This window comes from Neodiprion pinetum, chromosome 7 (genome assembly GCF_021155775.2).
Source record: "Neodiprion pinetum isolate iyNeoPine1 chromosome 7, iyNeoPine1.2, whole genome shotgun sequence".
Taxonomy (NCBI): Eukaryota; Metazoa; Arthropoda; class Insecta; order Hymenoptera; family Diprionidae; genus Neodiprion; species Neodiprion pinetum.
In genome coordinates this window covers 19,137,685-19,151,559 of record NC_060238.1, presented here as the reverse complement: position 1 = coordinate 19,151,559, position 13,875 = coordinate 19,137,685, and the positions used below count along the sequence as shown (strand labels likewise).

Sequence of the window (13,875 nt, the reverse complement as noted above, 5' to 3'; positions counted from 1 at the left end):
AGTTCCACCAGATGACGACTATTGAATTTAAATATTCCAAAAAACAATGAGATTTGAAATTTCAATTTTCCTTAATAAACTGAAACTTTTTTTTTTTATTTCCGACGACTTCATCTAACTTCCAAGAGATTTCGTGTGCTATCAATGATTTTTTTTACAATATATATCATGGATTCTATGGAGTCAAGATTTTTCAAAACGTTTCCAATGCAATCTCACGCTATGGGAGAGTTTTGAATGATCTGATGAGATTTAAAGAGATTCTTTTATTATTCTCAATGATTTGAAAGATTTTTGAGGTTACTATGGTGGTGTCAAAATATTTTTCTGATCGATTTTTCTCAGTGCAACGCTTCGAGCCATTCGGCGAAGATCTAACCGAACGGACTTGGCCAGCAACTAACGCGATTAATGCATCATTTCAGTGGCTGCGGACCGCGGGATCGCATCCTCAATGTTTCCCGGAGGGTTGGTCCCGGAGGACTCGTCTTTCAGCATGAGAATCCTGGAACCCCGGGAATCCCCGACGGTGGAACAACTCCTGGGGCATCAAGTGCCATTAGGTCAGAGTCTCGTATCCGTCGGCTCCTCGGTCTGTCGCATATGTCACACCAACACGGCTCGTGAGCGGCTAATATCACCTTGTAGGTAAATGCCGAGGGCGGCGGAATTCACGAGCTTTTTATGATTTAATATCAGACGGGGAAAAGAGTCGCTGAAGACGAGCGGCGGAGACTCGCTGTCGCGTTTCGAACACCGGCCACTGCCATCTGTCCAATTCAACCTCCCGTTACAATCAGTTTGAAAAGCATTAAGCCATTAGCACTAACGATCTCGACGGTAAGAAGAATCCCCCTAACCTTCCTAAGTGGCACTTTGTCAATCGAGATAGAGGAAAGAAGCGGAAGAAGACGAGGAAGGACGCGACCCGCGACAAAAAGATCCTCCCTACTCTTCTCACTGCTGACTTCTACTTAATTGCCAGAATTCCAAAACGCAGGCTTTTTTCCTCAATTTATTCTCCACCTTTTTTTTTCTTTTCCATTTTAATGATCTACCAGCCAATCTGCGTCTTGAAATTGAAAGAAAAAAGTGTCGACCTTTTAGTCGTATACGATCGTTGCGATGGAGGTTTTAAAGGCCAGGAGGGAATGTATGACATGCACAATTAGATGAAATTATGTCTTATGATCTTGAATGATGTTCGTGTAAATCGATGGTGGATCAAGACGCGTGAAGTATTCAAGTTGAATGAACGGTATAAAGTCGTCTTAAGGATCAATCGACCGAATCATTCGAATAAAAATTTAAGAAAACAGCTAAACACTGTTTAAAACATCGTCGGCAATATTATCTAAGTGAAACGAAATGATTGTGAGCAAATCCGAATACCGCAAGCTGAGATATGAACAATTAGAAAAAAATTATTTTTAAGCAGAAATTTTTAAATGAGCAAACGGTGCTGTATTTTATATCATTTAAGCTTATTTTATTCATCTCAGAGATCTCCAGAGATAGTCTGAAAAAAATTTTACAAAAACTTATCCTGAGAGTGGATAGAAATAGATTTGTTTCGGTATAGTGCACTAGATTTTCTTCGACAGTTGCATTTGCACGTCAAAACTGTACTCTAATTTAAGATTTGTTGAATATGTTTCAGTAAATCAGCCAGCAAACTCAGCCCAAAAACATCATAATTGCATCACGAGCATTACAGTTTAATCGTTTCGATCTTTTTAGTGATCAGACACTCGAATAGTTGACGTCTTAACTTGTGTCACTCGAATTTGCTCTGGCTCATTTTTATAACAAATAATGATACGTCGTTTAATTCGGCTTCACAGTCACTGGCGCAAAGAATATTGGGGAAGTTATTTTAAAACGTTTTTATGCAAAGAAATGCATTCCTATCGTTGAATTATCACTTATCGCAAGAATGCAGAAATACACTTCCAAGAGTTATTTGGGCATGAAACCAAAATAATTTTTGAGACATTTTTTTTCTACATTACATGTGAAACGCGGAAAAAGTGCTGTGAAGTCTTAAAATAGTCATTTAACTCAGTCGGTAAGAACTGACACTTTACTCGGTCGGTAAGAATCAATAATTTATCCAGTCGGTAATGACTGACGTTTCGCTCAGTCGGTAAGTACTGACTACAGAATCCTCTCAACATGCAACGATAGGCGGGAGATTCAAGTCGATTAATTTGCAAGAGCGGGCAGCTCGCTAGTTCCATCCGTTGTTTTGTAATTAATCGAACGCCGCAGTGCCCGCAAAGTGGTTGCGATGGTAACTGGAACGTAACCTTCACCGTTGCATAGTGTAATTAACAGTAGAAGATTAAGTTGTTTGCGCAGTTTAAGCGAGCCCTGCTGAGGTCATTCTCGAATACGCTGCAGTCGGGTGTTTTACGGGCGTCGGAGTATTATTTCTTCCTCAAATCATCCTGCTTCCAACTCGGCGAAGATTCGCTTCGCGATCGCCGTTTATTCAGTAACAAGAGGATGTCCTGGACTGAGGTTCGCGTGACAAACCGCCGGGAAATTAGAGGAGAAACTCCGGCTAACCAGATTAAGAACCACAAATCTTCCTCGGTTCTTCCCTCCCTCCCCCCCCGCAGCTAACGCCAACACCGACTTCACTCGGCCCACTTTCCAACACTAACACCACTATTTTAATCTCGCAAACTTGTTATGCACACAAAGTCCGGGCGATGCTGACTAAACGAGGAAACTCAAAGTTCGGATGTACGTACGAATGCAAATTTATATGACGAAACTTGTTTCTTGGCAAGGAATTACAATGGCATATACGTGTATATACACGTGCCTAATACTTTCCGAACATCAATACGGGCACCTACAACATTCCCTGATTTAATTTTCCTATACTTGATGAACTCCTCGTGTGTAATCACGTTAATTAACAGCAAAGCTGTACTATTAGGCACCGTAGCTTGGTTCGAAAGATTTCAAACATGTTCAAATTAGAGAGGATTAAATTACTGAATTACACGCTTCTCCAATTTCATGGACATACGTGTGCGAAATCGATCGATTTATGCTTTCAAATCGTGCATTAAATAATCAAAGAAACGGAAGGAAGTCCGATCCGATTGATGTTATAATCATTTTTTTTTCTTTTTTTTTCTTCTGCGAATGAATTTAATGATAATCCTAGCATAGCAAAAATATTAGCTCAACATTTCCTTGATTGAATAGAGTTAAATGATGTCATGATGTTTATATTGTTTACTGATTTTTTACGAACCTGATGTTGGAAAGGTTAAGGGGATATCGGAGTACCGAAAACCTGATCGAATCTCGTTTCAAGCATTCATTTTTTCCATCCAGAGTGACAGAATCGTTCCAAAGTTCGAAAAATTGACGAAACCATAGAATATACTTGGGGCTAATCGGTAATATTTACCGATACCTGAATCCCAAATATTTCCCTTTAATTTGTACGTCAATTTTACCAATTCGGAAGGATTCTATTACTCTGGAGAATAAAAGTAAATATGAAATCTGATTGTTTTCCGCTTCATTATACGCTTTGCCGAAGTTTGGAAAACTTTTAAGTTGCGAAAGAGCAATTGTTCTCAAAATTGCATTGACACATTAACTCGATTACTACCTTAAACCTTGAGCCATTTTCCGAGCTCAATGAATAACCGGAAGAAAATTACCGCGACTGATTTGTTGACGCTGAGTTGAAGCCGACTTTGAAGAACTTCCCCATTACGGCATGACCTAAAAACATTGATGAATAACATTATCTGCACTTCATTAAGATCGTATTTCCTTAAATTCTGTGGGATGGGTGGAGAAAAGGTTCTGTAAACAGATTATTTTCAAGGAAAATAAGCCAAGACACCGAGGACAAGAGACACGTTTCTTATACGCGGTAAAAGATGATGGTGTCAAAATTGTCCTGCGTAAATTAATATACTAAACACAATTAACCTTAGTTACTTACAACTATGGAGACTTCTACATTACTTACTCGGGGTTACTCGAACCACAACCAACTTTGGAACGTTATTACTGTACACCAAGGATGTAAAAATGATCATTGCATTGAGAGAAATATTTAGTTTCGGTTATCGCTCGGTCCTTAACTATTTTCATTTTTTACGACAATCGAAAAATATAGTTCTTGGTAGAAAATGAAAATTAGTTTTCTAGCCGTTACCGGAAAGTCTAGTATCCGTTACTGTTCTTTCTCATTACGATCACTGTTACTAGATTTTCTTGCAACTGTTGCGAAAATTTAACGCTTGTGCAACGATAAATTGACGTTAAAGACGTGTTTAACTAAAAAAGTAGAGTAAACCTCAGAAACTGATTTTGCGTTGCAATTACCAAAAAAAGGATCGACAATAGCGCAAAATGGTTACGCGTATCTCGTTTTTCGTAATTCCAACGATATTCAAACAGTTATTTTTTTTTTTTAACGATACCTGTTTTACTCAATTTTTCTAGTTACTATAACGAATGAAATTTTTCTCAGTGTGTGAATAACCAGTTCAATTTAAAACTAATTCAGATGCAAAGGAACCCTCGCCTACGTGCATTTGTCCTGTTTGGAAAGATGGCTGAATCAATCATGCAGAAGTTACTGCGAGTTGTGTCGTTATCGTTACAACGCAGTGGAAACGCCGCGTTACAGATGGTCAGTTGATCCCTGTTCCCTAATTCAGTTTTCTCTTATTCTTTTCTCTTTTCATATTTGCCGCTTCCTTTCCGCTCCTGAATCTCTCCTCGTAACTTCAATCCCCGTAGATCAAATATGGCGGCTGGTAGTCGAGCGATAAAAGGAACCGAACGTACAAACCGCGGTTGCGAATACCGATAAATAAAACTCGGCTCAGACCGATCTGTTTTATCGGTTGGGAATTGCCGCGAAAGTGGTTCTCTCAATCTCTCGACGCCGGTTCGCTCCATCCTTGCGAATATTTGTTTCTTCGCATTTGTAACTCCTCGCACTCTATCCTTCTACGTGCGTATAACCCGTCGGATCGAAAAGTCAAGATTTCAACAATCGAGAGCACTCGAGTTAGCTTAATAATGAAAATTTTAGGTATCTCTATGTTTGAAAGTTTGGGAATTAGTTTCCGAGTCAAAGTCGTGTCAAAAAAAAAAGGGTGACAACTACGATCAAGGGTGATTAGACTGCAACTTATCGATTGATCGTAGACTTTGGTGAATTGTTTCTCAAATCATAATTGATCGATTTAATAATCGATGATGCAATTAATTGATTGGTTCTATTAATCGACTGATTAACACAAACGATTCAGTGACAGAGTTTATCAGTCGATTGATAGAAGGGTTAATCTGAAACATGAGTAATGTGACTGAGTAAACGATTAATCGGAAAGAATTATCGTTCGATAATGCCGATTAATCGATTGATCAAAAAAGCGAATGATCGGACGAACAATCGATGGAAGATACGTAATAATAGATTCATCGGATAAAACGATCCATCGGGATAACGATTAATCGATAAGCCGGAAAAAATGATTGATGGAAATTTTGATAAATCGGTTGGTCAATTCATTGGAAAAAACAATGAATCAAAGTGTAAGATTAATCGATTAATCGCCCAGTCGTAGTGAATTCGCAATTAATCTTAATAACGTCGTAAGTCTGAGTTGAAGAAAGCAAACTTTCCGAGTTTTTTAATATCAACCGGAATCAAACTCGGTTTTCAATAATACACTTAAAAACTCCACCTGATCCGATTAAGGATGTACTAGCTGTACATTCTCAACCAAAAGTTAGTGTCGTCGGCAATATTGAATACTTTATCGTAACATAAAAATTTTTTAAAAAATCATCCACGATAAAGACGCGAAGAAAATTTTATTTGAATAATGATATTGCCTAAAGGGTTTCAATAAAGTGTTTAAACAAAATGTTGCGCAACAAATTTTTGGTGACTGTTTTCTGTTTTTGTTATGCGAAAAGAATTCGTCGACGTTTCTGAATACACATGAATTTTCAGAGGATCGTCTCATTATTCTAAAATTTCCATTTTCGAATAAATTAATTTTTGATAAACGGAGGAAAAATCGTGAATTTTAAATACGATTTCGTAAAAATATCGTACAATACAATCGAGAAGTGTCCGAGGCGTTGAACAAATAGTTTCGTAAATACAACTTTGACGAATTTTCGAAAACTGAAATTTCGAAATGATGAGAAAATTCTTTAAAAATTCATGCGCATAGAAAAAAGTCGAGAAGATTCTTTTCACATATGAAAAAAAAAATCATTCACCAAAAATTTTTTAGTCAATTTATCGATAACATTTGGGCATTGTTATTGTTCAAATAAAATTTTTTTATCCTCTTTACTGCGGATGATTTTTTCAAAAAGTTGCATCTCATCACAAACTATTCAACTTTTGGTTGGAAATGTACGTCAGGTACATACTTGACGATTACTTTTCTATCGAACGGAGCGTTATTTTTCTGACAAAAAAAAAACATTTTTCACCCCAAGGCTGGAAGCTCTCAGAATATGGATCCGGCACCCTCGGAACCGTAGGCACATCCAGTCTGATCTCCTCATCTTAACTCTACTGAGCGTCGTCACCGTCGGTCTTGTCGCCGTCTGTCTCCTGGGTGAGTTCCGTTAATTCCCTCGGATTGCCGCCCTCCGCGCAATCCCCGTATAAAAAGAGTTTAACGCACCATCGCTGTGGTGGAAAAAACACGAAACTTTCCTCGAGCTGCTGCTGTCGCCTTTCCGCGGATCTCCAAGAGACATGGACGGTAAACTGACGGATCCTACTTCGAAATGCTCGAAATGCTTCCGAGAGTTCGGAGTGCGTTCGGAGGAAATTTCATATTACCCGAGCCAGTAAAGATATTCCTCTTGCGAATCGAACCGAAGAATTTTTCTTGTCTAAAAAATTTGGATAATCAGAATTTGTGCGTATATACGGTAGCGCTTAAAAGTATTTTTTTGACAAATATGGTAATTGAGTTAATTACGTGCAGGAACAAACTACAAAAGTCAATAATATTATTTGTTGAAACAAAATCGATGTTTTCCACGTATGTTGAATATTAACTCTCGATTACTCGAAAATGAAGTTGAAATAAAGAAAAGTAATAATGAATATCATATTATCAAAATACTTTTGAGCGCTACTGTATACGTATATTTTTTACCCGAGAAATTTTCTTACATACTTATGTATACTTCTTCTTTTATTATTTATTTATTTATTTTTTTTTTTTTGAAAAATCGATGGAGTTGACTTGTTCAAGCTTTACGGACGACACTGACGAAAAGATCGATCTTCAAATCAATTTCCGATCTTTGGCAGTTACGGTTCATTTGAATCGGTAAACAGTTGTAAAAAAAAAAGAAAAAAAAAAAGAATTGTCACGATATTAAAAAATTGTCGGAGAATAGTTAAAAAATATTTTCACCGTCGTGAAATCTCATTTTGCAGAAAGTGATGGTGTCGTTTTTTTGTTGGGGTTTGGAAATAAATTCAAAAACAAGTTCTAAAAAAAAAGTTTACAGAATGTTTCAGAAGCAGCTGTTTTTTTTTTTTTTAACCAACTATTCGTAAAATAAATAGAGCGGAGCTTACGGCTTTGGTTAAATTTGTTAAGAATCATCTATCGGGAGGGATTCAAACTTCGCGTGATTTTCACAAGAGCGTCAAAGTAAGCGACTTTCGACGATAGAATGCAGCTTTAAAATGATATTGGAAATAAAATTTGCGGGAGGAGTGAAAAAAAGGATGGATGAAAAAAAAAAAAAAAAAAAAAGAGCGAAGCGTTTGAAGCTCGTCAATTTTAATCAGGCCATCGAGATGAATCGATTTATAGAAGCCGCGCTAAATCCGCGGGATTTAACGTAGATATCTGTTCGCTTTGCTGTTAAAGCCTCTTCTAACAAATTGCCAACTCGATGTCCCTTGCTAATCGATAAGCTAATAATAATCGCGAGACTTGCATTTGGCGGAAAAAAAAACGCCACTAAATCAACCGCCAGCCTCGCCGCTTTTACGCTGCTTTCTACGGCCCGCTGATGAATTGTAACCAATTAGTTCGTTCGGTTGCACGAACGCAAGTAATTTGTACGCGTTTAGTCGTACAGTGCAGGCAACGCTCTTGTAACTACACCGATGAAACTTTCGAGAGTTACGAATCTCGTTCGTCTACGACTTCCGTCCGCTTGCCCGATGAAGGGAAAAAGGGTCGAGTACTCCGAACCACTTTCCAGTGACAAGTACAACCGAAAAAATGAAAACCTCCGCGTTTAGTTCGGCGTATTTACGCCTCCGTCATACCGGATTTTCACATTTTGGCACGGCGCTCGAAATCAGCGAACCGAAAAACCCTTGTAAACGAATTTCCATGTAAATCGGATGAATTTTCATTCAAACAATTGGGGCGCCGGCAGAATTTCGAACAATATAGCCGGACACTGGGTTTTTGTCTAATTATTTTATTCCGCTTCTAAAGGCTGCCGACATCGATTTAAAAAATAAAATCACTGGAAAGATCGATGCTTGCAATTGACGCCACGTACCGATGGCATGATGTATACATTAAGGTGTTCCAAAAAAAACTTTTATTTCTAGTTTGTCAACCATCTCAAATAAAACATATCAGCCAAATATGAGCTCTTAATATTGATATTTAGAGGTATCGATTTTACTTTTTTTTTATTTAAATAACACAAATCAAATAACAAAACATTGGAAAATTATGGATTCTTTTTTTTTTTTTTTTTTCTTTCAGCTACTATACGGCTTGACTTACAAACTATCTGAATACAGATTTTTCGAGGAAATTTCACGCTTTGTAATAAAGTAAAAGTAAAAGTGGTCAATTTTTTAAATTTATTTATTTTTTTTTAATTTTTTGAACACCCTAATCTGCAAACAAGTTTTCCACCACGTACAGTAATCCGGTGTGTAACATGTATCTGTGGGTGACGATATGTTATAAGCAGATCGCGCGGTGATGTTAGGAGAAAAGTTTAAAAATTCACCAGAGCATAAAATTGACGATACATTTTGACGTTGAGGTATAACAATATGAAAAATAGACGCGAGTTACGAGAGACGCGGTATTACAGAGAGAAATTTTTGTCTTTTTTTCTTTCTTGTTTCAGGCATGCGGTACTTTGTTATCGAGGGTAAGAAAATTGGAATTTCAAGGATTTGGACGAAGGGGGCGATTTCCTTCTTCCTCACCATCGTCGTTCTCGGCTACGTGACCACCGTCTATCTATTGATCAAGGTGAGACATCGACTATAATTTTTTCCGCTATTCAATATTCTTCAACTCAAATTATTCTAGTATTTATCGTACGTATGGTACTTTGAATTTTGATATAACTTTTGTACTTCGAAATTTGACATCACGGATCCAATACGCCGAGCATAGAAATGGAAATGTAGCATCAAAATTTCATCAAAATCCGTACGCATGAGTCTTCGTTAAGATCACTGAATTTCTGTCTGAAATCAGTTTTTTCAAATTTAAAAATCGTGAATCTGACGTCAAAGTAGGCAAACTATTTGATTTTCATGAAATTTCTTTTATATGAACATGCACTGAGAGTAAAATAAGAGGTAGGGGTGAATTTTAACTATCGATAAAAATAAAAATAAAATAAAACATTCGGTACATGTGGATGATCTCTATAAACGGAAACGACGATAGGCGTCATGGGAAAAATTTTCATCTACACACGACGAAGTAGACATTTAAATTTTTGGTTTTTTTTAAAACCTGATTTAAAAATATATCAACTCACTGGCGGTGGAGAATTTTAGAAAAACAACCATGAGTCACATTCGTGTTGTCTTTCGGTTTCAAGTAATATAATTCATCGCACTGAAAAGTGCAAGTCACATACATATGCATACAATTTATTGTCATGTACGTGAAAAATCGATATTTTTCATCAATTAGATTATTATACACCTTATCTAGGAAGCTCTCGTGGAAAATATAGCATCGAAAATACTGATATTATTAACGAAAACTTTTGCACCGATGCTTTATTTTAAATCACTTTGTTATGGTTAAAAATATGGTGAATTTTTTTAATTTCACTCTACGACAACTCATAAGAACTAGATTTTGAACAATATCTAATCGATTTGAAATAAAGCCTCGATGTCCAACAAAAAGCTTTTATTATATTTCTAATACTTCCAGCTCATATAGTTAATACAACAATTTAATAAATCCTGAACTCGCGATTATCCCGTAATAAAATCGTTAAAATAAAAAACATCAATTTTTCGGCAAAAAATCTTATTTACAGAATTGGAAATTACCGAAATAATTCTGGTTATTTTCAACACACCACGGATAAATTGACCTATTGAAATAAGGTAAGTTTGGTGATTCGAAAATCTTTGGTGTGGGAATTACAGTCCATTGGCCGGTTTCGTCTAGCTTTAATCCTTCTCGAAAGAAAGGCGTGAAACGTTTTAATCCGTATAATTCTGACAAGGGTAGACCAATGTAGACAAGGGCATTCGGTGGGTTTTCGAGTGTCGGTACTTCGACGTTCGATACCCGAACAAGGAGTCCCGATTTTGAATTATCCCGTGAAGTTGACATAGAACAGGGTGGGACAGGATAGAAGGACATCGGTAAGGAAGGAAGACTTATCGATGCGGCTTCATCCGTGAAATTAATTGACCGGTGAACCGCAAACAGTACGGAGGTGATCCGGAGGGATCCTTCAGAGGCAATCACGCCTTACGACCCACCGAAGGACACGCGTCCTTCCGGAGGAATGTTGACCAAATTTCGTGCCGCGCGCTGCCCTTCGTCGGACATCGAGGGTCAAGGATCGTCCTGTTTTTCCCCTAGAGAGAAGGATTTTCATCCCGCATCCTGGTTGCTTTTTGTCATACACCGAAATATGACATCGCCTGCGTGACTTTTGATAGTACCTTAAGCCCAAATCTTCGGGTCGAGTGAAAGCTGAACTTTCTGACTTGAGAAGATTTCGGACCTACGCGAAATACGACATTTTCAACACAAGGATAATATCAAACCTCTGGGTCATGGATTCTATTCAAACTTGTAAAGTACTTATAAGTTTTCTTTATCTAGGATACGAAGCCTGTAATATGCAGTTTTATTCCCGACTCAACCGTAATGTTAACTTTCTTGACCTGAAACGCGGGACGAAAGTAGCAGTTTATTCCCGCTTAACGCATTTGCGGGAAAAAAGGGGGCTTATTTCCCGCAAACCATTTTTACAGTTTTCTCTCTATTTCTTTTTTGCATTGAGCGCGGATGGTGGTTGAAATTCAAAAGGTTGACAAAACAAGTCATACGTATCGTTGTTAAACTTTCAATAATATCCCAACTTCCAAAGTGATAAAATGATCGCACTTACGTATGCATAAAAGAAATATAATGACTTTCAACCAAAAAGTTTTTAAGTGCTCAACAAAATCCTAATATTTTAATGCGTAAAATTGAAATTTATTACGTTGCTTGAAATTTTGCTCTGAGAAAAATCGATTACATCACGCCGCTAATAGATGTTTGAAATGATGTAATAAACGAAACACATCGTGTATTTTTTACTCGAATACGAACTTTTGTTGTCTCATCTATGAATCTCATAGATTGAGTACTATTTCAAAGCCATGGTGAAGCTTAAACTGCGAATTTACGACAATCTGATATTTAACATAGAAAGAAAACGGGTGAGTTTGCTCGGTCGGTAAAGGTAGGAATATTACATAACCTTAAGAAGTTTCAGTAGAATCCTTGACACGGAGGTCTGACTTTCTCTTTGCTAATCGACTTACAAGCACGATCATAGGCCCCACAATTTCCACAAGTTTGAAGAGATTTCATTACAGGTACTTAGGAAAAGAATAAATTGCAAAATTCCGAGGAAAAAGTCAAGGCACATAAAACGTGACCAAAATTGAAATCTGCTCAAGTAATGTCGTTTCGTTCTCGTCGACCATCATTGGCGCAGATAGCTGCATTACCAGAGATCTTTAAACGTTTTTTTTTTTTTCTCTCTTTTCCCGACCCTTCTGATTCACCTTTAAGTTGCAACGATCCGCAGTAACCGACTTTCCACAAGTGAACAATTATCCGTCTCAGAAAACAAAGCCGATTTTCCTCACACCGAATCAGGCCTCGAACAATTGAATTCCTCAGATTCCGCCTGTTTGCGAATGCCGGATGTTCGTGCAGATAAATCACCGCGGAAAACAGTTGCTGATTAATTTTTGGCGCTGGTGTTTGTACCTTCGGTTGAGTTGAGTTAGTACATGTACAAGTACATGTATTATACCTTCCCAAAGGACGTGATTGATGGGATAACTTTTACCGACATGTTCACCTGTTGTCGATCGGATAAATTACTTCGCCTCAAAAGCCCGGAGCGAGAGAGAGAGAGAGAGAGAGAGAGAGAGAAAGAGAGAAAAAGAACAAAAGGGGGGGGGGGGGGGAGGGAGTATCGAAAACAGCTCTTATCATTTCTCCCCCCTTTCTTTCCACCCGTCTGCAGTATCAACTAAAAGCCTTGATTCAACCCTCCGCAGGATCAAATGTCCCCGTGGTACCGATGGTGGAAGAATACCGTCAATGTCAGGCTCGTCATGGATCAGGAATTGTTCAGGCGATTATCCGTCGAATCCGTCCCGGAGCGAGAAACCGAGTCTACGTCTTCCTCCCGAGTAGCCGAAGAAAAAATGGCCGGTGAGTCCGACGACGCCGGAATATGAAAAGCACCCCTTTGAACTGGTGAGAAAAACTATTGTGATCGAGATTTTTTCGAACCCTCAAAAATTTTTTTCGATTTCTGGTGAACAGATTACAGACGTCGGTTTACGGATTCAGAAATCCGCTGTGAATTTTACCACCTTGTGAAATTTCGGTATCTTGACGATTCAATTTTGATAACCGACGAAGTTTTTCCTTCGATGCGGAGGACGAAAATGAAAAAAAAAAAAAAAAGAAATTAAACAATTCGGACTCGCGTTCGCGGAGGGTGAAAAATTTTAACCGTACGCGGGAATATTTTCAATCCAAACGGAATATTTGGTAGAGAATTTCGCACCTCTTTTTGTCTTAAAGACAATCGGAAGAATCCGAATTTTTGTACCAAGACTTGAAAGTTACGGGATATTTTAGAACATTAGGCGAACGAAACTGCAAATGAATGGAAAAAATTTTCATAAAACTTTTTTTTATTTTTTTTTTTTTCACCATGACACAAATATTTGGTCTCTGTCTAAAAATCGACACCTTTATCGGCTTCTCCGGTTCGTCTCGTCCTTCGGCTGGGCCGAAGGGCGAGTTCGATATAGAAAGAAGGAACGGGGGCGGGATATTTCGAAGAAATAAAGCTAGAATAGGAAACTAATAAATTCTTTATTGTCTTGCGCTATCGGGCGTAACGGCGTGGTGAAAACCCCGTCTTCGAATCCACGGTTAGGTATATCAAATATATATATATATATATATATATATATTATAGGATATATACAGAGAGAGAGAGAGAGAGAGAGAAAAATCCAAATAAAGAATCCAGCACAATTTCAAGTAGTAATTGGATTTCACCACCGTCACGATCGAGTCACGCGACGACTTTCGCATAGGTATATAAACCGAGCTGAGTTTCAGACGTGATATCACGTGTCCACGGGGAAACGATTCTTACTCTTTGGGTGTGTACGTTTTTTTTTTTTTTGTTTTTTTTTTCATCCCTCGCCTGCTTCTTTATCTTACAATTAGTTGTATACTAGTGGCGAGCAAACGTTGGAGAACAGATAACTTGCGCTGATTAAGGCATACGAGGAAATTCTTTTGGTGATAGATGTATGGTGAATTT

General features: G+C 37.9%; 2 protein-coding genes across 3 annotated transcripts in view; one reads left to right on the top strand and one right to left on the bottom strand.

Annotated features, from left to right (window-relative positions):
• LOC124223139 (defective proboscis extension response 1) overlaps positions 1-13,875 on the bottom strand; it is a 377,291-nt gene that overhangs the window by 185,509 nt on the left and 177,907 nt on the right. The gene's annotated exons all lie outside the window — the stretch shown is intronic.
• LOC138191248 (E3 ubiquitin-protein ligase MARCHF2) lies at positions 455-12,766 on the top strand. The gene is made up of 5 exons (XM_069137756.1): positions 455-648; positions 4,553-4,678; positions 6,517-6,638; positions 9,157-9,284; positions 12,584-12,766. Exons 1-5 carry the CDS (start codon positions 455-457, stop codon positions 12,764-12,766), a joined length of 753 nt encoding a protein of 250 aa, XP_068993857.1.

What these genes read in the sequence shown, in the direction of transcription:
- LOC138191248 (XM_069137756.1), top strand. Translation starts at nt 455, where the DNA reads ATGTTTCCCGGAGGGTTGGTCCCGGAGGACTCGTCTTTCAGCATGAGA. An exon ending in TGTCGCCGTCTGTCTCCTGG is followed by an intron (nt 6,639 to 9,156) that starts GTGAGTTCCGTT and finishes TTCTTGTTTCAG; the next exon opens with GCATGCGGTACTTTGTTATC. An exon ending in CCGTCTATCTATTGATCAAG is followed by an intron (nt 9,285 to 12,583) that starts GTGAGACATCGA and finishes AACCCTCCGCAG; the next exon opens with GATCAAATGTCCCCGTGGTA.